The sequence below is a fragment of the Ciconia boyciana genome, chromosome 4 (assembly GCF_034638445.1).
Source record: "Ciconia boyciana chromosome 4, ASM3463844v1, whole genome shotgun sequence".
NCBI classification, from domain to species: Eukaryota; Metazoa; Chordata; class Aves; order Ciconiiformes; family Ciconiidae; genus Ciconia; species Ciconia boyciana.
This window is the reverse complement of record NC_132937.1, coordinates 12,670,435-12,691,964: the sequence shown is the minus strand read 5'-3', so window position 1 is coordinate 12,691,964 and position 21,530 is coordinate 12,670,435. Positions and strand designations below refer to the sequence as shown.

Here is a 21,530-nt window from a genome sequence, read left to right as displayed (position 1 = left end):
AAAGGCTTTACTGAAGTCTAGATAGACAACATCCACAGCCTTCCCCTCATCCATTAGGTGGGTCACCTTGTCGTAGAAGGAGATCAGGTTGGTCAAGCAGGACCTGCCTTTCCTAAACCCATGCTGGCTGGGCTTGATCCCTTGGTTATCCTCTACATGCTGTGTGATAGCACTCAAGATGATCTGCTCCATAACCTTCCCCGGCACACTTTAATATGTTATGGTGATCTGTTTTCTGAACTTAGCAATGCTAAGTAGTAAAAATGGACTGGTTAACCCCACAGACTTCAACTGATTTAGGACTGGTCCCAAAACTAGGGTGTAAATAATAAAAATTGAATTTATTAATCAGAAATCATTACCCAGTAAATGGTCTATATCTTCTACAGAGCTGAATGAACCATGGAAAAAAATTATTATATTGTTTGTTAACTGATGGACAAGCATGACAAATTTGCCTTGAATATTAACATGACCGTCTCTAGTGGGAAGTTTAATTTGAATTCTAGGCAGTTTGATGACACTAAGGCACTGTTTATATTTAGATAATTGCTTGACTTTTCAGATAAAAATAAAAAAGCATTAGATTTTGTAGTGATTTTCCCTCCTCCTATGTTTCCCCATTGTATTCAGTTGAAAACAAGTGTCATATCTCTTTTGAGAAAGATTAAATTATATCCCACTCATAAAATCATTTTAGATATAACATTTATTAAACCAATGACAGCTAACAGGTTCTGACCTCCCCCATTCCCAACATGTGTTGAAGAGTGGGCAAGTCAAAGGCATACTTTAGATGAGCCTGATGCACAGGAAGAGGGAAACCATCTTTCACTTCATAATTCCCTCCATTGTCCTTAGTGGGAACCCATACAGGGATTTCATGGTAGACCTCAGTGCTGTCATGCATGGTGATTCACCATTTTAGATTTTTGTTTTTCTTGTATAAGGGATCAGACTCTACTGCTGAAGAGGCAGAGACTTAATGCTTAATACCTGATTTTGCACTTCAATATTAGTTCCTGGATGTGGGTTTGGGGTTTGTTTGGGTTTTTGTGATTGTATATTCCTACCCCCTTAAAAATGCATGCTCTCACCTTCACTGTTTTAAGTTATTGTCTTTTATCCAAATATGACAAACATTTATAGCAAGGTGCCTGAAACAAACTCAAAATACAACGTCCTTCTAAATCCTGAATCTTTCCTGTTATGAACTGGATTAGATTAAAGGTACACTGTTCAACTCGTATGTCACAGCATCATCTGGCCTCTACTCAGAAGCTGCCACTATGTCAGGAGATATGGAGATGCAGCTCTAAAAATAGCAGGCTGTAGCTGTCAGGGAGTGAATGATTACTTAGAGAACAAATAGATGACTTCTTTCCTATTTCAAGGATATCATCTGGAGGGCAGATGAAACATGCCTGATGACATGCCTTTGTATGTTGCTTTCACTAGAAAAAATATAAAATCTTAATTAACTGTCATGCAAATACAAGTCCTTGGCACCTCCTAAAGTTCTGAGAATCTCTGAAGAAGATTCTGCTCAAAATTAATGGAATGTGGAAAGTCTGTGACTGGACTCTTTGAGTCAGGCTGGACTCTACAGCCAAATCAATACTCCTAGGAGCAGCTGCCTCTTGTAACACCAGCCTACTGAAAATTTATGTTCGACACTTGACACTTTGCAGAGTTGCATATAGCCATATAGTTTGATTCACGGGATTCGGTTCAAATCAGCAGCATTCACGTTAGCAAAGAAGTTTCCCTGCAGAAAGTTCATTACTGGACAAAGGCCCAGCTTAATCTATTTGTTCTGAAGACTGTTCTTTGATTCTGTACCTGAACTTTCATGAGTGTTCCTGTGCTCTGAAAAACTAAGGTAGCTGTACTTTATGGTGATTTACTAGTCGATTTTTCTAAAACATAAAAGGTTTTGTGCTGGTTTTGGCTGGGATAGAGTTAATTTTCTTTATAGTAGCTAGTATGGGGCTATGTTTTGGATTTGTGCTGAAAACAGTGTTGATAACACAGGGATGCTTTCGTTATTGCTGAGCAGTGCTTACACAGAGTCAAGGCCTTTTCTGCTTCTCATGCTGCCCCACCAGCAAGTAGGCTGGGGGTACACAAGAAGTTGGGAGGGGACACAGCTGGGACAGCTGACCCCAACTGACCAAAGGGATATTCCACACCATATGACATCATGCTCAGCATATATAAACTAGGGGAAGAAGAAGGAAGGCGGGGACATTTGGAGTGATGGCATTTGTCTCACTTTTACTCTTCTGATTCTCTCCCCCATCCCACTGTGGGGGGAGTGAGCAAGTAGCTGTGTGGTGCTTAGTTGCCGGCTGGGGCTAAACCATGACAGTCCTTTTAGGCGCCCAACATGAGGCTTGAAGGGTTCGAGAAAACAACTGATTTGATTGGAATGTGCTAGATGGAATTTATAGCTGTTATTGCTGTTTAGCTATCAACTGACAGGCTCCTGTGCTTGCCATGGGGCTTGCTTGCCTTACTGTATATTAGAGTGCTCGTTAGTGGCTGCTTTTTGCTTTTGCTGCTTGCTGTTCTGCTTATCATCTTACTCTGCTGTGCCTGGGAACATTTTGATAACAGCAATAGCCATGTGCCTGGGCTGGCAGATGGCCAGGGCATTGCTGCTGTTTCTGTGCTGCTGTACTGGACAGGCTGGAACTCCAGTGTGAACTCAAGTCGAAGGGACTGTGACCTGTGGATGAGTCCACACAGGAGCAGGACACCCTGAAGCATCTGTGGCTGTGAATAAGTCCACAACAGAGCAGGTATATCTTGAAGCATCTGTGGTTATGTCTGTGCCACAACAGGTATACCTCTGAAGGGATTGTGGCCCAAGAGTAAGTCCAACACATGCCTGCCGAGGGGAAGTAGTGAATTAATTCCTTATTTTGCTTCGTTTGCACATGCAGCTTTTGCTTTACCTATTAAACTGTCTTTATCTCAACCCATGTGTTTTCTCACTTTTACTCTTCTGATTCTCTCTCCCCCATGTGCCGGGGGGGGGAAGAGTGAGCAAGCACTGTGTGGTGCTGAGTGGCCAGCTGAGGTTAAACCACAACAGGCTTTAATTCAGAAAGGGATTAAGAAGTACTATTTTAGCTAGATAATGGGGGGGGGGGGGGGGGGGGGGGGGAAACCCGTCAATTTTGCAACATTGCCTAATAGCTCTCAGATAGTGGAGTTTTATAATTCATCACCCTTTTGTATATTTTTGCAGATAGCTGATGATGTAAAAGAGCCATTAGTTTTATATCCTGTTGTAGCATATTTTAATATTCAGAAATATGAAAAATTTGCTTTTTTTTTTTAAATAAAACACCCAGAATAAAACTGGTAATTTCCAATTTTTTTATTAATGCTAACAATAAACCTAAAGGTAAAAAAAAAAAATCATAAGCAGTAGCTCTGGTCTAAAAATGTAATTTCAAGGAAGTGTTGCACAAATATGCTCAAAGTATGTGTCCCTTAAATGACACTGATGATAGAATTTAAATTCTAACATTGCCACATAGCATTAAAAACTTTAGTTATTAAAAAGGGTTGTGCTGTTATTAGAAAAAATATTCTAATCATTGTCACTCAGCTATAAAGGAGTTCCGAGTATATGATCATAATGAGAGACAACCTTATTTTTTATATTTCCTATTAGTTTCAAGCAGAACTCAGGCACAAATGATTAAGTGTTATTAATGGGCAAAAAACCTAAAATATCTTAATTCTCCATAGTTGGCAGTTACAAATTCAAAGCATTTTATTTCACACAAGAATTCACACATTCATGAAGTCTACTGTTTGCATTATACAAGGAGTTAGATCAAATGTTTGGGTTGTCTATGTTAGTAGCATACACCATAAAACCTACTGTACAGTGAGAATGAGAATTTAGTGGTCTTCAGTACCTTTAACACCACAGACAGGAACAGCATATATTGGACTCCCGAGTCCCTGGCTGCTAACCTAGTGAACCTTGCCTTAGGTCAAATGACATTTTGATACCAAATAATGATGACAGTCCATTTTGTCAGAGGTTCAGCTGTGTGCAGTATGCAGAAACAAGATGCTATGGCAGTGCTTCATTTCTGGAATGTTGAGGAGCTGTATTAATATCTTGCAAAGCTCTACTGACCAAAACACAAATAGCAGATAGTGATTTTCAGCATCTGGTAACATTAGACTTCCAAGGAAAAAGCAAGACGCACCTTATTGACCCCAGTTCAACAAACCAACCTTCAGATCCCAACTGCAAACCACTGAGTTATCTGGCTTTTAAAGTAATTCCCCTTCCCCAGTTTCCTCCCACCCCTACCAAAATGTGCAATCTCTGCCCCCACCATATGTACTGGAAAATACCCGACAACTCGAACAGAGGTCACCAGTTACAATATTTTTTAAACAGTGTCCTGGAAAGACATTCATATCCTGTAAGTTATTGGCATTTTCTAAATTTAGGAGATTGTATTGTAGCTTCCCATCTGGAACCTAGCCCCAAGAAATCATTGATATAAACAAGAAAAAGGAACTGAAGGTGCTGAAACTTAGCTCTTGTGCTAATCAGTGGTGTAGCTCCAGAAATAGTTTTTCCCCCCCTATGTAGTTGATACAGAGCATATGTATTTCTATAGTAATTTGATCCTTATGGCTATTATTTTATACAAAGACACATATTAAATGTTTAAGTCACAAACAATCTTATGGCTTACAGTTAAAGCATTTAAAAGCATTTTTTTTAAAAAAGTTTATTTTCCACAAGGTAGAACAATATGAAAAATTAAATTGTTTTCCACATAGTTTTCTTAAAACAGAGTCCATAAGGACATATCCAGCACCAAAAAAAAAAAATTACAAACAGCCATAGAATATAATCTATAAAGCAAACATTTAATATTGCACTTTGTTTCTCTAATGCTTGGATTTTACTTTTTTTCCTAATTCAGATCAAGATTCTGTATCAAATATTGGTCTACAACTATGAACCTGTAATGCCTCTGAACAACTAACAAAGAAGTTTAAATGGGAAGTCTTTATTTGATAAAGTTTTAGAATTTTTCATTCTGATCACAGCCTGTGATGCAATGTCAATTACTACAACATTGGTCAATTCTGCTTCATATATAGTTTTCCATTATACTGGGATAAGTACTTTAATACTATGTATATCAGAAATTGTTCCCTAGTCTGTTAAAATAACAAAAAAGAAAAAAAGTAAAATCACCAAATGCCCTTTTATGCCAACAATCTTATCAACTTTTAAAATTTTGTCTGGTTGGAAAGGGTAGAAGGAAGGGACATTCACAAAAATTGGCCAGCAGAAGACATCACCCAATTTCAAATTCTTGCTTATCAAAGTCCAAACCTTTGAACTGAATCACTTAAAGTGTGACTCATTTTAATCACACTGTCATCATTTTTGAAACATGAAATATCTTTCATGTTCTCATAAAGGCCACTTATGGAAAAGCCTATTTTGTCATATTTATGAAGCCTTAAAAATAAGGTAGAACTTTGTAAGAATGAGCACAATGCAAAAACACCAGCTTTCCCTCTCCCTCCTGAGCTGTTTTATTGCACAAGGATATACACAATGGATTAGCTTTTAAGTAGTCAACATCAGATATGTCTCTGACAAGATTTTACATGATTTCTGAAAAGGGAATTTACATTTACCAATCTCTAGCATAAAAGCACTGGTCAAATCTAATGGCTCCATAATTCTTTTCTTCTTTAGGATACACTCAAGGGGTGAGTGCTTTTTCTACATATAATTTCTTGCATTCTAGATGAATGTATGTTTAAAGTTGTTGAGATTTTTTTGTTGTTGTTGTTGTTTTAAAGCTCTCAGAACTAGCTCAGGAGACCATCAGAGCAATTCTCAGCAAACTAATTTGAGTATGGCTGGTAACACTGATACTCTGGCCTGGTTTTATTATAGTTTTAGTCTTACTATTTTTACAGTATCATAAACCCTGAAGATAATACAAAGTGCACAAACCGAGCTGTTGCTTAGTTGCCATAGTTCAAACTTCTACTCCAGTCTGAAATATACTTTCTACTGGAGACTCATTTTATATATAATTTTTGGTGATTAGGTAACTAAGTATTATTTAAAAAAAAAAAAGCCATAAACCAAACAAACCAACCTTCTCCTTCCCATCCCTACTAGTTGAGATATCTCTCTGCCTATGAACCCTGGACAGCATATTACTATCCCCTTTTAAAGTTCTTTTTGCACTTTGCTGGTGTCTGCTGGTGCTGCTTTCACTTTGTAAGTTTTGTGCATGTCCCTATTCAAAATCCCCCTCAAAGAACAAAACCAAAACATGAACACAAAACAAAAGAAATAACTCAGTGCAATGTAACAAAACAAATAGCATTCTAACAGTTTGGCAAGTGATGAGTTCACCTGAGATTAAGTGATCTTTAGGCAGTCTGTAACAAAACAAAAAATTATTGCTTTGCAATAATAGCAGAAAGGCAACAAATTCTTAAAAGAAATCAAGAAGGTATACAATCTTGAAAAAGTCTCTTATTAGTTTCCTTCTGTTATCTCTTCCCCCCACCCCCACATATCTGTTGCTTGTCTACTACAGTTGGCTGCAAAACATAAAGCAAGAAGGATTGGCTTGAAGGCATGTGATGTTTGTAAATAAATCCATAATAGAATCCAAGCTGAAGAGGTGATACATGACCAGCCTACTAGGACAATTCTGAGCATGTGCATATGCAGATAAAGTCCAGGCTACATTAAATTTAAAAAAAAAAAAAAAACAAAAACAAACAGTCAGTGCATTTGTCAGTCTTCATCGCTTTTTTTTTTGTCAAAGCTTTCTTTTGTTCCTTGTTGTGCAGATTACAAACAATTGGGGGGGGGGGGGGGAACAACAGTCCATCATAAATGAGAAAAAGCTGTAGCGACGCTGAACTGTATAAACATAAGCAATAAGTATGTGCAAATTTTCAAATCATAAGCAGCAGCCATTCCTCTCTTACAACATGGTTTGAGTGTTTTGAAACACGTGACTGTATACTAGTAAGGCTGCTCCTAGTATGTGCCACTATTTAAGGGGGGGGCCTCAGGTTTTCAAGCATGTGGAGCAGTCCTATGACGTGCTGTAGGTGTCAAAGCATGATCACAGGTTGTTTTCATTTATTCACCACACAGGCAAGAGCAACACCATTTCCTTTAAAAGCAAGTCTCCACTATGACACCTTGATCTTCAACACAGCAGGTGTGATTCAAAACCCAAGTCAAGTCAGCTTTTTATGGATTCGTTCAACAAGAGGGGCAAGATGGTCTCTCATCTGTGGGCTGATCTGGGTTTGGATCAATCTAACCAAAAGGGAAAACAAAAACCAAACCAAAACCCAAACCAAAAAAGCCACAACCACCCAGTGCATTTTAGAATCAACTGCTAGAAACAAACTTGTGCATTTTGATTTTTAAGACAATTATAATGATATATGGCATTCCCAGTCCAAAGGTTATTGAAATAATTGAAAAACTTCTAGTCAGACAAAACTTTGGATAAAAATTAATAGAAATATTAGATACAGTAGAAGACTTTAAATTACCATCGGCCTGTAGTTTAAGGATAAGCATGAATAACTAATATAAAACTTTAAAAATTTCTGCTTTACTAGCATAGAAGTCTTTTGAATTATCAGATATATACAAAAAGATGACAACATATCACTAGAAACATAACTTAAGAAATATTTAATTGATTTGAGAAAAGTAGAGAAGTTTTGCTTGAAAAGGCAAAAAGTTATCAATAAAAAAATCATTCTACTTTTTAATTTAAAAATAATTAATTATCAAATATCCTATGGGATGTTTCAAGAGTTCATGTGTTCTAAACCTTACCTCCTCTTCCTTTCTATAGGAGAAAGAAGGGGTACAGCCTGCTAACTTAGGTCTCAAAAACTGGATGGTAAGAATAGTTTAAGCGTACAGTGCATCTTTTAGACAACATTGCATCAGTTAACTTCATAAAGCCTGTTTTGGGGGGTTTTGTTTTTTGTTTGTTTAAAAAAAAAAAAAAGCTTATTTCTAAATCTTAAAGTACCTAAAATGAAAAGGACTCAGGACTTGTGCTCTAGAGTTAAGCTATAGCAGAGTTCTTAGGAAAGTGTCTAGCACACAAAAACACTCCCCTCTGCCCGCTCATTAGCGCAGCAGTGTTTCAAGGCGGGGGGGGGGGGGGGGGGGGGGGGGGAGAAATCGTGCTACTTTTCACCCACTTTGGGTAAATTCAGGCAAAATTTGGCCAGAGGACAAGGTTTTTTTCTTTTGTCCTATATCACTGCTTTTTCTTGAAAAAGATAAACATGAAAAGCTTTGAAATCTGCATTCATGGTTATTCAGTGGCTGCATTTTTAGTTCTGTAAAGGACAAAAGTGTTGAAGAACTGTGTACTTCAGAAAACTTAAGTCACAAATGAATACCAGTATGTCACTTTTCTATATGAAGCTTCTGAAAGCCCTACATCCACAGAACAAACACACATGCAGGCAATACAGTTTAGTGGTTGCTATAAAATGTTAGGAAGCAGCAGAGGTGAAAGTTGAAGCCTTTTTTATTTTTAATACACAAATTTAAAAAATTATGTTGCTAAAATGGTAAACAACACTTAGAAAACTTCCAGAAATTATTAGACTAGGGAAGAGTGCTGCCAAGGAAAATTATCTTCCAGGTCTGCAGCTCCAGGAAATAGCATGATAGAGAAGCCAAGGCACCTCACAGAGCACCTTTTAAATTTAAGGTTGCAGAGTTCATGTTAAAAATAAAAAAATAAAAAAATAAAAAGGGGTAACCCATGCTGTAAAACAGGTATGGAAAACTCTTGATGCAATTCATCTGCATCTTACAAACAAACAAAAGTCCTCCCCAAAACCAACTTATTCCATGTTAATCATTTTAATGGTTTCTCCTTATTTTAGGAAGGAGAAAGAGCTTCCTAAACTTATTCCACAAGACCAAAAAAACCAGACACAAACAATACATGAATCATCATATTCTGACAGATATACCTACTTCTGAATATAGGGGTGGAGGCAGAAAACGGAACTCCTGGATGTATGCAAATAATGGTCCTTGAAGTGCTCTCTCAAAATCATCAAAAGCAGCTATAGGTGCAAGGCTGGACTGTCTGTTTTCCTCTGTGACCACTTCTGCATAGCTAGGAGGTGCTGAAGGGAGAAGGTACATGCAGTTCAAACAAGTTCTTATGCATGTCAAAATATATAGCATGATAAATATTAAACTTTAATCACTGTAAGATTCACCAGCAGGTAGGTGACTTCTTAAAAAATTGTTAAACAAAAAAGGAAGACTAGACTATTTCATTTTATTCTAATATTAAGCTTATGTTCAAAAACAGACTGACCACTGTTTATTGTGGCTTAATTATCCCCTTAAAATTTAAAGCATACCAAACATAATTTATTTCTGTACAGGTAGGAATGACAGAACATTGCAGTCCTCTGGACTCCAGAAGTCTCCAGGTCTGGGATTTGTACTTAAAAAAAACCCAGGATATTAGATACATGAAAACAGAAGGAAGGAAATACATAATTCTTTGTTTGGCCATAAGAGATTTCCCATAAAAAAGAATATTATTTTTCACAAAGCCTTAGCTACTAAGGCTGGTAAGAGACCCCAGAAACTGCTATTATGGGTTGCAATGCCTTATAACCAAGGATGCGATTGGGATACTGGAGGTGGAAGTAATGAAGTTGTGCACAAATACAATGGCATCCTGTGCTTTCATTTCTGCCACCTTCCAAGGCAGATGGATTTCACTGTCTGTCAGAGAGAGAAAGGCAGGGAGGGAAGAAACTCTGTTCTTCTACATAAGACAAACAGATGGCAAGAAAACATCCACAACAGATTTCCTGCAGGCTTTATTATGAAAGGATGTAATTTGACTCTGTTAGCAAGACTGCGAAGAATAAAGCAGACAAAAATCAGAACAGACTACAATTTGATTGGGATTTGTACTATCAAGTTACCTTCTGGTCTTTCAGGCAGTGTCAGACCAAGCCAATTCATGTTCATGCTACCCTGGCTGCTCACACTTGATGTTCTGCTACCAAATGGATGTAGAGGAATGGTACCAATGACCAGTGGTAAGTTAAGGAATAAATCCATGGCTCCTGGAATATCAACATATACCTGAAGAAAAATGAAACAAGTGTATGATTAAAATGTGGGGTTTTATCAGCACTTCATAAGTATTAGCCCAAGTTGTCTTTCCATGGAAGTTTCCAGGAGGAGCTTGTTTCAATACTCTCTTTTAGGGCCCATACCCCTATGGAGACACGAGCTCTTCAAGTTAGAAGAGTCTTATCATGAGCCCTCACATGGAAACACAGTCTACTCATTAAATGCTTGCTTAGTTGACACACAACTGTTTTAAGAACTTGCATGATTTAAACTAATTTTACTTACCAGATCTCCTGTCAGGACAATAATACCAGAACATGTATTTCTTTCATAACTAGTTATCACAAAATGCTGTGCTAGGAATTTGTATAGAATATTGGAAGCTACTCATTCTCAAGAGTGAAACAGACTGCCCAACATACCATCAGTGAATACTCCACACGGATTATACTACAGTCAAGGATTGAAGGGGAAACAGGCGGAATTTTCAACTGCTTGCCATTCCAGGTTTCTGTTTTGCCAGATGACAAGGATTCCCCACGGAGGTTGGCTACAAGCTGTTTGACTTCCTTCATTTTCCCTTTGGCATAGAATGCCTGTGTTTGGTAAATGGTTGCCTTTGGCACCACCATGCGGGAAGAGCAATTCTCAATCTCAGCAAAGATCTGAATTGATTCACCTGAAACAAACAAAACCAAAAAAAACCAAACCAAAAAAACAAACATATTTTCAAGTTCTCTTTACATTTACAAGGCAGCTTAAGCAAACTGTCACATTCTATATACTGTTATAACTCACCAGATGCTGCTATCACTGCTCTACCTGGAAAAACATCCACTGATGCTAATAGAAGCAAGATCCCCACGAGCTGTTCAAAAAAACCCCAAAACAAACAAAGCCCCCACAAACAAAAACCAAACACAACACCCCCCCATTAAAAAAAACAAACAAACAAACCAACCACAAAAAAACCTCACCAACCAAAAAGCCACCAACCCCAAACCTACCAGTCTAATAGATGAGGTCCTTTAATAATCTAGAGATACAAGTAGCACTGTCTTAGTTAACAGAGTATACCGAGAAGATTGCTAAATGCAGACTGAGGTGGTAAAAATATCCTTAATGTTTCATTTATATAAAAACAGTAAGTACAAACTGTAGCTTTAAAAGGGAAGGAAAAGCATATCCTATAATTACTTCTATTACATACCTGGGGTGTAGCCCTTTCTTTCAATTTTGGCACTTAAGGATATTGGGCCTGAGGTACAAAGCCAACAACATAGAGTCTTTTCTTTTGTGCCTGCTTGGGGTGACTGCAAGAAGAGAAAAATATCGTCCATTAAATTAGGAGCTCCATGAATCTCTTCAGGTATTTAAATCAACACAGGAAAATAATCATTTTCATAATGCGCTTATTATTACATATTTTGATAAACAAAGCTACTTTCATAGGAAAAGTCTCAAGCAACTTGAACAGCATTATACAATGTTTGTCCTAATTCCATTGCTGTATTAGTATTGCTTTTTCTGCCATCCTCCATACTACAGCCATACTTAAAACAGTTTTTAATACTAAAAATAAATACTGTATAGCTTAAAACAAAAGGCTTCATAGCCTACACATCCCAACATACTGTTGCAGAGCTTTTCATTTAACTAACAGTAAATCAGAACATCTTCGCACTTTCCATTAAGCTGTATTTCAGAAACAAAATAACTAAGCTAAACTACTGTAATCTTGACTCCTGCTTTTTCCTCGGTTTCCGAATTATCCTGTTTCATCTATATTAAAAAGACTTATTTTACACAACATCAGGATTTGGGGCTTGATCCAAAGCCCATTAAAGTCAAATGAGAAACCTTCGCTTTTAATGGAGTTTGTGCAAGGTCCCTTTGCAAGCCTGATTTTTCACCCATACACACAAGAAACCTACTTCAATGGACTTCTAAATTTCTTTTTCCCCTCTAGATTAAAATTTGAGGAAGGGATAAAATAAAGGAATCTTAGGCCAGACTGAAATCAAATCCTCATTGAAAGCAGTTGTGATATTAAAGTTATTTTGATAAAATGAAATTTCAGGAAAGGATTATACAGAATTGTGATGATTTCTCCCCATCAGTAGAAAACTATCCATATGGAAATTATCAATTATGCACTGCATTAAATTTTTTACTTTGCATTTTAATATTTTTAGTGAGGGACTGCTAACTTCAAGAGTTGCACCGTTCCTTCCATAGATTATTCTTTATTTATAATTAAAGAGAAGCAGTTCACCAAATTTTCTTCCTTAATGAGATTCTACAATTTAGTAGTATCGATTTAGATTGACGAATGTATTTTATGTATCGTAAAAATCAAGCAACTCCAAGTACAGGATAACTTAGCCTTCAAAATACCAGCAGTTAGAGTTGCTAAACTGATATAATACTTAAAAGAGCAGCTGTAGTTAAACTAGCAAATAAATATTAGGTAAAATTACATGTTGATGTTGTTTCAGTTATTATACTTCATTATTTTTACGCCAGAAGAAGAATGAGTAATTCTGTCAAGTTCTTACCAGTAATGAAGGAGTGTTGATATCTATATGTTCAAAGACTGTAAATTCCTTCTTTAATTTTACTGGTAGAAGCCAAGGCCTATGCAATTCAGCTTTCACCCAATAGCGCACACTGCCATGTCTGCCTTCGAATGAGGTAGCAAGTGGTCTGTGCAGGACAAAGGTCAAAGTTGAATAATTTTTTTATCTCTTTCCAATAACGATACAATTGATCAGATTGGGAATTAGTATGTAGAACTGTATTTTTAGTGCATCATAATAAGCATAACTTATTTGCAAAGTTTCCATATCTCAGAAAAAAATGTAAGATTAAAGTTGGGAGAAAATATCATCTCCAATTCATCCAACAGTAGTTTTGTAGAAGTTTTAAGAATCAATTAAAGAACTGTGCTAGAAAATGCCAGAAGAGTACACATTTCCTTTAGACTTAAGAGGCCACTTTCAAGTGTAGAATAAAGCACACCCTTTTAAGGTCAAATTAAGACCACCAAATAAAATTAGCATTAGTACCATCCAATTATTGTTTTGGACATTGTATTCTGTAAATAATTGTGTATTATTTACTTGGCTGGTATCTCAGTGGTTTATTTTAGCTATAACTGAGTGCTTTAGTAGTTTGTTTTGCCTTAAGTACGGTAGTTAAATATTTCAATTTAGAGTTCTGAATAGAGAGAGACTATTCTGAGCATCTTCTAATTTTCCTTTACCCTGATGAGGCCATCTTAAAATATTTATATATATAAAAAAAGATAAAGACTATTCTGCTCTGAATGCTGAAAGACAAAGGAAGTCCTTTTGGGGAGTTGGGGGGGGGGGGGGGGGGGGGGGGGAAGAAAGATGTGGAAAGGGACTCCAAACCTTTCAGCATTACCCTTTTTTCCTCCTCTCCCTCCCTCCCCAACATCATAAGGTGAAGGACATCGAATTTTTATATTCCGGTCATGTCCAGTTAACTGAAACTTGTCTTTTTCCTAACATTTTTTGCCTTTAATCTCAAAGGAAGAATTTTTATATTGCACTACGTTTGAAATGCATCGTAATAAAAAGTAAGTTATGGGCAAAGCTTCCCTCCCTAACTTCTGTAGGGAATAATACTAGCTGTGCTAGTACTTTACTAGAATGATTCTTTCTGCTACAGGTTTGACATCTCTATTTGCACATCTGAAATGTTTACTTTTTTTTTTTCCTTAAAAACACAAATGAAAGGATTTTCTAATCAGTCTTCAATGTTTCATCCTGCCCCAGTATCCTTTAAGGCAAAAATCACCAAGGCCAGTCAGTGTCCTGGTTTTTGGTTCCCCCCCCCACACTATTGCTTTGTATTTGGTTGTACTGGGTCTGGCTGGGATGGAGTTCGCTTTCCTCGTAACAGCCCATATAGTGCTGTGCTTTGTATTTGTGGCTAGAACAGTGTTGATAACACACCAATGTTTTAGCTATTGCTGTGCAAGCACTGCTCAGCATCAAGGCTGTCTCTCCAACACCCCATTCCCAAAGGCCAATAGGCTGGGTGCGGGCAAGAGGTTGGAGGGGACACAGCCAGGACAGCTGACCCAAACTGACCAAAGGGATATTCCATACCATATGATGTCTGCTCAGCAATAAAAGCTGAAGGGGGGGGGGGGGGGAAGAGACAGACAGGGCTGACACAGACATTCATGGTTATGGTGTTTGTCTTCTCAAGCAACCACTACACATACTTAGGCCCTGCTTTCCAGGAAGTGGCTGGACATCTGCCTGCCATTGGGAAGTAGCGAATGAATTATTTTTGCTTTGCTTCCGTGTACAGCTTTTGTTTTTCTTATTAAACTGCCTTTATCTCAACCCACAAGCTTGTCCATCTTATTTTCTCTCCCTGTCCTGTTGATGAGGGGGAGTGAGAGAGCAACTGCATGGAGGGCTGGCAGCCAGCCAAGGTCAACCCACCACATCGGTTTTGTTTTAAATAAATTTTTGAAATATTCTATGGATATAAAATAGCAAGAAACAGTAAGGAGGCAGTGTCAAGCTAGTGTTCTTCAGGCCTTTTATTACCAGCCTTCATTTTTTCAGTATTATCAAAGATGGCTTCATAGTTATTCCTTCAAGTCACTTGAAAAGAACTTTAGTGTTTTAATCAATGCTTGTGCTATTTTACTGGTCATCTATTTAATCTCAAACATAATATTCCATATTCACATCTACTGTTTTGTTCTTTCATATTTTAACATCCCTTCCAACTCAAGGGAATATCGGTATCACCCTTATCACTTCTTATAGAAGAGATTTTCATCTGAACCTTACATTGACTTCTAAAAGTCTCCATATATATGGGTCTTCTTCGGCATTCCAATAATATCTACTGTAAAGCCCTGTGCTATTCACTGAAACTGATCCGTAAAAGCATTTATCATCTACAGGTTCTGCTAAAGCCAGCCCCTCTAATAAGTAGATGGTTTATTAGCTTTAATATTAGGTATTCGTCTAATATTCTGCCAACTTTTTTTTAACCTTAATGACTTCAGCACTTGGCTTTTACAGTAAAAGGCTCCTCCTGCCTCCCTTCTTTTTCATCTATTTCCAGACTCTCTCTGTTCCTTTATATTTAATTTTCCTGCAACTTGTGTTTTAGCTAATTCCCATGTTGGTAACTCCTCTATGTGTAAATCTTCCCTTCACAATGTATACGTTAGACACCTCAAACTTTTTGCGTGTGTGTGTGGCAATTTATCTTACAACTTCTGCTATCACTCTTGCTTCAACCTTTGCTTTCGGAGACAAGTGGGATTAGGTATGGGAATGTTTCTTGCTTCATCCACCCATCCATTTGCTTATTTCCATCCTGGCTTTTTGCATAAAGGTCAGCCTGAGTACATACATCCTATTTAAACTAGAAAAAAATCTCTTATTTTGTTCAAGTGTGGTTAAGCTTGCCACATCTGTTTCAGACTGAGCCCGAACAGTTAAGCTGTTATCTTATCACTAGTTCTGATGGCCTGCATGGCTCCAGTAAAATCTTGTTTCATTTAGAAGACACCTCAGCCACTCTGCGGGACTCAAATGACACTAATTCCCCTCCCTTCTCCTGTGAAGGGGTAAAATACCACAAGACATAATGAGTCAGTAGACCTCGGTCAAAAGAGAGAGTAACCAACTGGGCAACAATGAGCTCCTGTTTTGTGAAAAACTCTTAACCAGTTTAAAAGCAACCTCTTCAGTTTAATGAGATTATGTCCTCTATTGCATGTCTGAGCACAACTCCTACTGCCATTGAAAAGGTTTCCCCTCCACCCACAAGAATTTTTCTTAAGCAGGTACGTATCTTAGCCTTCTCTCACACAAGCTGTGTACTGCATGTAAGTACTTACATCTGTGGAAGCTCAAAGCTGAATGCATATTCATGCCTTCCTGAATGAATGGTGTGAAGGCCTTCTTCAGAATTGTCATCATCTAGGAGGGAAAAACCCAATATGCTATTCCACCTGTGAACGTTTTACACAGCATAATATATTATATAGGTTTCTTTTCCAGAATAAGAGGGATTTATACATTCTTTACAATACTAAGAACATGGTGTCCCAGAAACAAGTCTCTCCAGTCCATTTGTATTAACTGCTAGATGTATGGCCGCAGAATTTTTAAGGTTAGGTGAGATTCCAAGATTCACCTTACATAAAAGCAGAAGTTAACTTGTTTTAATTTATGATCTTGATTCCAAGTACTGACATAGTTGTAACTGCTGCCATTTCAAGGTCTGCCTGAAAGATCTGTAATGGAAAATGTGTTTTCCAATATGATTTCTAGTTAAAACTTAAAATGAAATAGAGCTCTCTAATAGTATTAAGTGATATTAGTATTAAGTCTGCTACATTAATAGATTAAATTTAGTAATTCAGCTTCCTTCTATCTCCTGCCTAGCAAGCATCCAAAAATTGATTATTTTTTTAAAACAACAACAAAAAAAGCACACAAGCACCACCTAGAAAGCACCAAACAAATTCAGGGGCACAAAAGGTGGCAAGCTGTCCAGTTAATGTTGTTTAGAGCTAATGTATCAAAGATTCAAAGTTTAGCTCGATTTTGCTTGGATAGCAAAGACCCAAACATTTCCTAATTTCGACAAGAAAGCTGACCTTGGTTTATAGTCGTGATTCCTTGTACTGCTTCAAATGCTCCAACAAATTTGTGGTTTGTTCTGATAGAATTACCATAAAACCAGAAAAATGCTGATTCCATCAAAACAGAAAGTTATTTAGAGAAAATAATTGAGCATCTCGTATACAAAAGGGTTGGGGTAATAAAAACACGTATAGTGGGATTATGCAAAAGACACTACCTATTGTTAATAGTCTGAAACATCATGAAGGAATGTTGGTACATTTTAAGATTTTTCTAGTTCCCATTGTCCTACAAAAATGCTGATGCTCTAATTTCTTTAGTGCACCAGAAATGCTGAAACAAACCTATGCAAAAATAAAAAACACTAGAACGCTATTTACACAAATGCACCCTCAGCACGTAATATCATGAAATAAGAATCTTCAATACACTGAAAGAGCAAAACAATGCGTATAATGCTTTTTTTGTTAAAACACACTTGGAGGTTTTTGTTTGTTTTTTTTAAAAATTAAAAATAATCATCTTTTCCTTGCACATAAGTTTTTTCATCCCTTCTTCACTTCCTTCCTGCCAGATCAGCAGTCCCATTGAGCCTGAGCAGCAGCAGCAGCACCACTGTGGTAAACAAGTACTGAGCTGTCAGTCACAGACTGGGCTGGAGCAGGAGAGGATTGGCCTAAACAGGCACGAGCAGATCCCCTGCCAGCCACTCATATACATACAGTATACATTACACCCCACCACATTTGCTCAGCAACTCTGCTCACAGCCTAGCCTGACTACCGCAGAGGTAAGGAGAGAGGGAGGGGCACCACCCACGCCTCACCATCCGGTCTCCTCATACCACAGGGCCATGCTGCTGGCTTGCCCCGGCCTGCCCTGCGCTATGTGCAAGGTCCTGCACTTCTCTCAGGAACATGTGCTGACCATTACTGAAAGGCGATTACGGATAGTGCTGGCCGGGGGTGCGGGAGGGGAAAGACAACCGAGTGAGGGATGCAAGAGGCTGCTGGGCCATGTGTCCCAATGGCCGCTCCTGCTCGCAGCCCCTTGCTGGCCTAGTGGATGTGCGCGGCAGGAGCTTGAATGCTTCTGTCTGTCCCCAGAGATGGACTTTCCCAAGAAAGGCAGCGTGCCCTCTGAGCCGTCAAGGCCGACACTGCCAGGCAGGCCCTGTTCCCAACAAAAAGGGACCAGGGTGACAGCGCTCCCCCTCAGCAGTGCAGCGCCCGCTGCGACCTACCAAGGCCGCGATCGGACCCATAACGGAGGGGGGAAGGCAGGCAGCAAGGGAGAAAGCAGTAACTGCTGAATTGAAACACCCCACCGCCCGGTTTCCCAGCAAGGTAAACTTGTACTCCTCACTTCACAGCTAGTGCCCTCCCCCACCGCGCATACTCTGTAACTCCTCAGGGAAGCGGGGCCCGGAGCGCCCCCAACCCCGCACAGGGCTGACCTCAGGGTGGCCAGAGCCCGTTCGCCTCGCCCCGCCCCCAGCACACACCAGAGTGCGGGCAGGGGAACCTGCTCCCTCAGCCTCGCTCTTCCCCCACGTCCCAGCCCCCTATAATCAGCGGCTGGCATCGCCTTAGCAACAGGCTAACAAACCCCAGCAGGCCAATGACAAGGCGGGGACAGGGCGTGGCCTTCCGGATTATGCTAGGGTAGGTATGTGTTGAGTTAAACTTCACTCCGTGCGGCGAGTGTTCGCAGTCCTGCCCCTGCAGCCGAGGGAGGGGCAGTGGCGTCCCGGGACAGCTGCTTAAGTTTTTACGTGCCGCACATGCAACGGTGCGCACCCCGTCTCGCTTCTGGTGTCGGAACGTGTCAGATCTGTCCCTTCCCTGCTACCCTTTGTTCCCTTTCCAGCCAAAACCAAGCACCTACTATCGGGGTCAGCATTTGGATCTACAGTCCACGTGCAAAATCATTGCTGCTGCTGCTTAAGCAGACAGTTAGAAGCATGGGGTCGCCCTCCTACTTGCAAGCATACATCCTGTTATGAACGACTCATGCACGTCTGCACGTTTCTGTCATCTGCAAACCAGAGATGAACGAACTTTCACATGAGAGAATTATTTCTAAGGCGACAGTATAAAGAACACTTGAGCTACAAAGCCACCTCATGAGTGACCCGTGCTTGCTTGCATCACGATAACATAATTAAAATGAATAGCAACTCCACTCTGCTACAGTATTTATTTCAGAAGTGCTTAATAAAAGGCTCAATGCAATCTATAGTCGAACTTCTTTAAAAATTACATTTTACTGCAGAGGATCTCTGCAGTAAGCATGCTGCGTATTTAAAACAAAAACAAAACAACACACCAAAACACCCGACCCAAATTATGTAATCAGTTTTAACATTTTCTTGTGCTAGGAATTAAGTCATCGCCACCACCTGACGTGTGCAACCAATCTGCGGAGAGAAGGAGTACTCCCTCCCTTCTCCCCAGGACCGGTCCCAAACAGGATTGAACCGCTTCTAACAAAGGGTGGAAACTTCAGAAAAAAAACCAAGCTTAGAGTCCCTTATACTTTCACAACGTAACTATGCGAACAATAGATTACCAAACTTAAGACCCACAATCCCGCTCACAGTGTAATACCCCATTTCCATACCCAAAATAAGGGAATTTGCAGGGCACTTTCCGTTTCCATAGGGGCTTAGCAGACCAGGTTCCAGAACTCCCCAACTCAGAAGCGATGCTCCGATCGTACAACCATGAACTCTTATTTGGCCTTTCAGACAGATTTTTACATTTGGGTCCCCCATAGGGGAGTTGAATAAAAGAAATGAAAGTAATTTACAAGTATACTAGTTTAGAACAAAGGAAGAGATGGAAAACTACAGGTGGGGTGGTGATAGCATGTCAAAGTAAGCCACAGAGAATCTTTTATCTGCCAACAATGAACCAACCTTAAAAAAAAATCATCGCATATCAGTCTGAAAGTCAGACCTGTATCTATTATGTGTCAAAAAGTCTAGTGTTATGTTTTAATTACACTTATGATTCGATAGGATGCTACCAAGAAAGTAATTTACCGCATATCTGGTTTTGATTTAACAGTTATTTTCCCCATAGAGAAACAAATCCTGCTAATATCACCAAGAAAAAAAACGACATTGCAGATCAAAAAAAAAACTGTATTAAAAAATGCAAATCCTTATGAAAAGACTCTGTTAAAAGGCAGGTATTTTATGAAAGTCCTGTTTGCAGGTACTTTGAAAATGCACCTTAACACGGTTTTAATATTAAGTAAGTGTTCAAATAATCAAAAATAAAGCCTAAGAACATAACCAGCATTTCCTCATCTTTAGAAATAGCGAACTCTATGAGACTGCATATTAAAAAGGGATAAACCAGGACGATGCAAAGATGTGTCTTTTTCTGGAAAAACGTCTGCGTGTAGCGAATGAATAAGTGAAAAGCTTACCTCTTTCGTGCCCGAGTAGAACGTCCTTATGGTTAAAATACTCTACTTCTTCAGTGTAATTTTGTGTATAGGCAGTGTTGGATCCAGCATTTCTAGATTCAGTCCAACGTACTTTCGCATGTCCTCTTGCATGAATTTTAAGAGATTTTACTTTAATTTCCCCAGTAACTTCTAAATTGACCCTTCCTGAGACTGTGTCCCCGCTAGAATAGACGGGGATATTGCTGTCATTGAGACAGTCAAAGCTTATTGTCAAACTCTTCACCTTCCCCAGCACCATATTTTATAACAAAGTGTATAAAAATATACTGTAAGGGAAAAAAAAAAAAAGTCAAGGTCTCGTACAAAATGCGATCTTCACTTTACACTGAACAACGCCTCTGCCGCGCAAAGAGCCTGCCAACAAGATCAGCGCGTCCCCTACAAATGCTTCATCGGAATTACTGACAAAACCCCAACTTCAGTAATGGTGATGATGGTGGTGGTGATGATGATGATGATGGTGGTGGTGGTGGTGGTGGTGGTGGTGGTAACAGCGGCAACAGCGGCGGCGGCCCAGCGCTGCGATCTCCTTACAAAGACAGCTACCCACACGCTGCCAGCTCACTTTAAGAACAGCTTTGTGAAAAACAACCCCGCCGCGCATGCGCGAGTCGAGTCGTGGCGGCAGTTTCCTCCGCCGCTTGCGCGTATCTTCCCTGTCGTGTGCGTTTTTCTTTTGCTATCGCTCCAGTCTCACGCAGAGAGCCGGAGTATTCCTGGTGGAGCCAGGGTTCTGCTGCGAGCCCGCAGTGCGGTGTTGAGATAGGTACTGAAGAACTGAGAGAAAAGCGTCTGTGGCGGTGGGTGTGAGGGCTCCTTGTCCGGAGGGCTTCGACGTCTCGTTTCGTCTCGTCTCACTGCCTGGCACGGCCTGGGGGCCCTGGCTGGCTGGCCGGGAGGTGTCTCGGAAGGAGCTAGCAGCTGAAATCGGGCAGTGGGCGGTGAGCGCCGGGCCCCGGCTGGCTGGCCGGGAGGTGTCTCGGAAGGAGCTATCAGCTGAAATCGGGCAGTGGGCGGTGAGCGCCGGGCCCCGGAGTCTGGCTGCGGCCGGCACGGGTTCTCTCCCTCAGCCACGGGTTGCCTGGCTAACAGCAAAAATAGCAACGATTCTGTCGGGAAATCGCTCGGCATGTCGCTCAGTTACAGATCTCGCCCAAAGCTTTTGCTTGTGAAGCGGCTAGTCCTGAGCAGGT

The 21,530-nt window shown here is 39.7% G+C and overlaps 1 protein-coding gene across 4 annotated transcripts; it reads right to left on the bottom strand.

Annotated features, from left to right (window-relative positions):
- Positions 1 to 3,416: 3,416 nt before the first annotated feature.
- Positions 3,417 to 20,968, bottom strand: LOC140650697 (arrestin domain-containing protein 3-like). 4 transcript variants are annotated; one of them, XM_072859381.1, is made up of 8 exons: positions 20,296 to 20,968; positions 16,107 to 16,188; positions 12,760 to 12,907; positions 11,412 to 11,514; positions 10,624 to 10,880; positions 10,048 to 10,210; positions 9,071 to 9,225; positions 3,417 to 6,775 (listed from the first exon to the last, which is right to left on the bottom strand). In XM_072859381.1, the coding sequence occupies exons 1-8, from the start codon at positions 20,573 to 20,575 to the stop codon at positions 6,566 to 6,568; spliced, it is 1,398 nt and encodes a 465-aa protein (XP_072715482.1). In that variant the 5' UTR covers positions 20,576 to 20,968; the 3' UTR covers positions 3,417 to 6,565. The 4 variants fall into 4 exon arrangements, with proteins under 4 accessions (XP_072715482.1, XP_072715484.1, XP_072715485.1 ...); XM_072859383.1 differs by having other exon boundaries at positions 3,424 to 4,157; positions 20,296 to 20,964; XM_072859384.1 differs by having other exon boundaries at positions 3,424 to 4,160; positions 20,296 to 20,963.
- Positions 20,969 to 21,530: the final 562 nt, after the last annotated feature.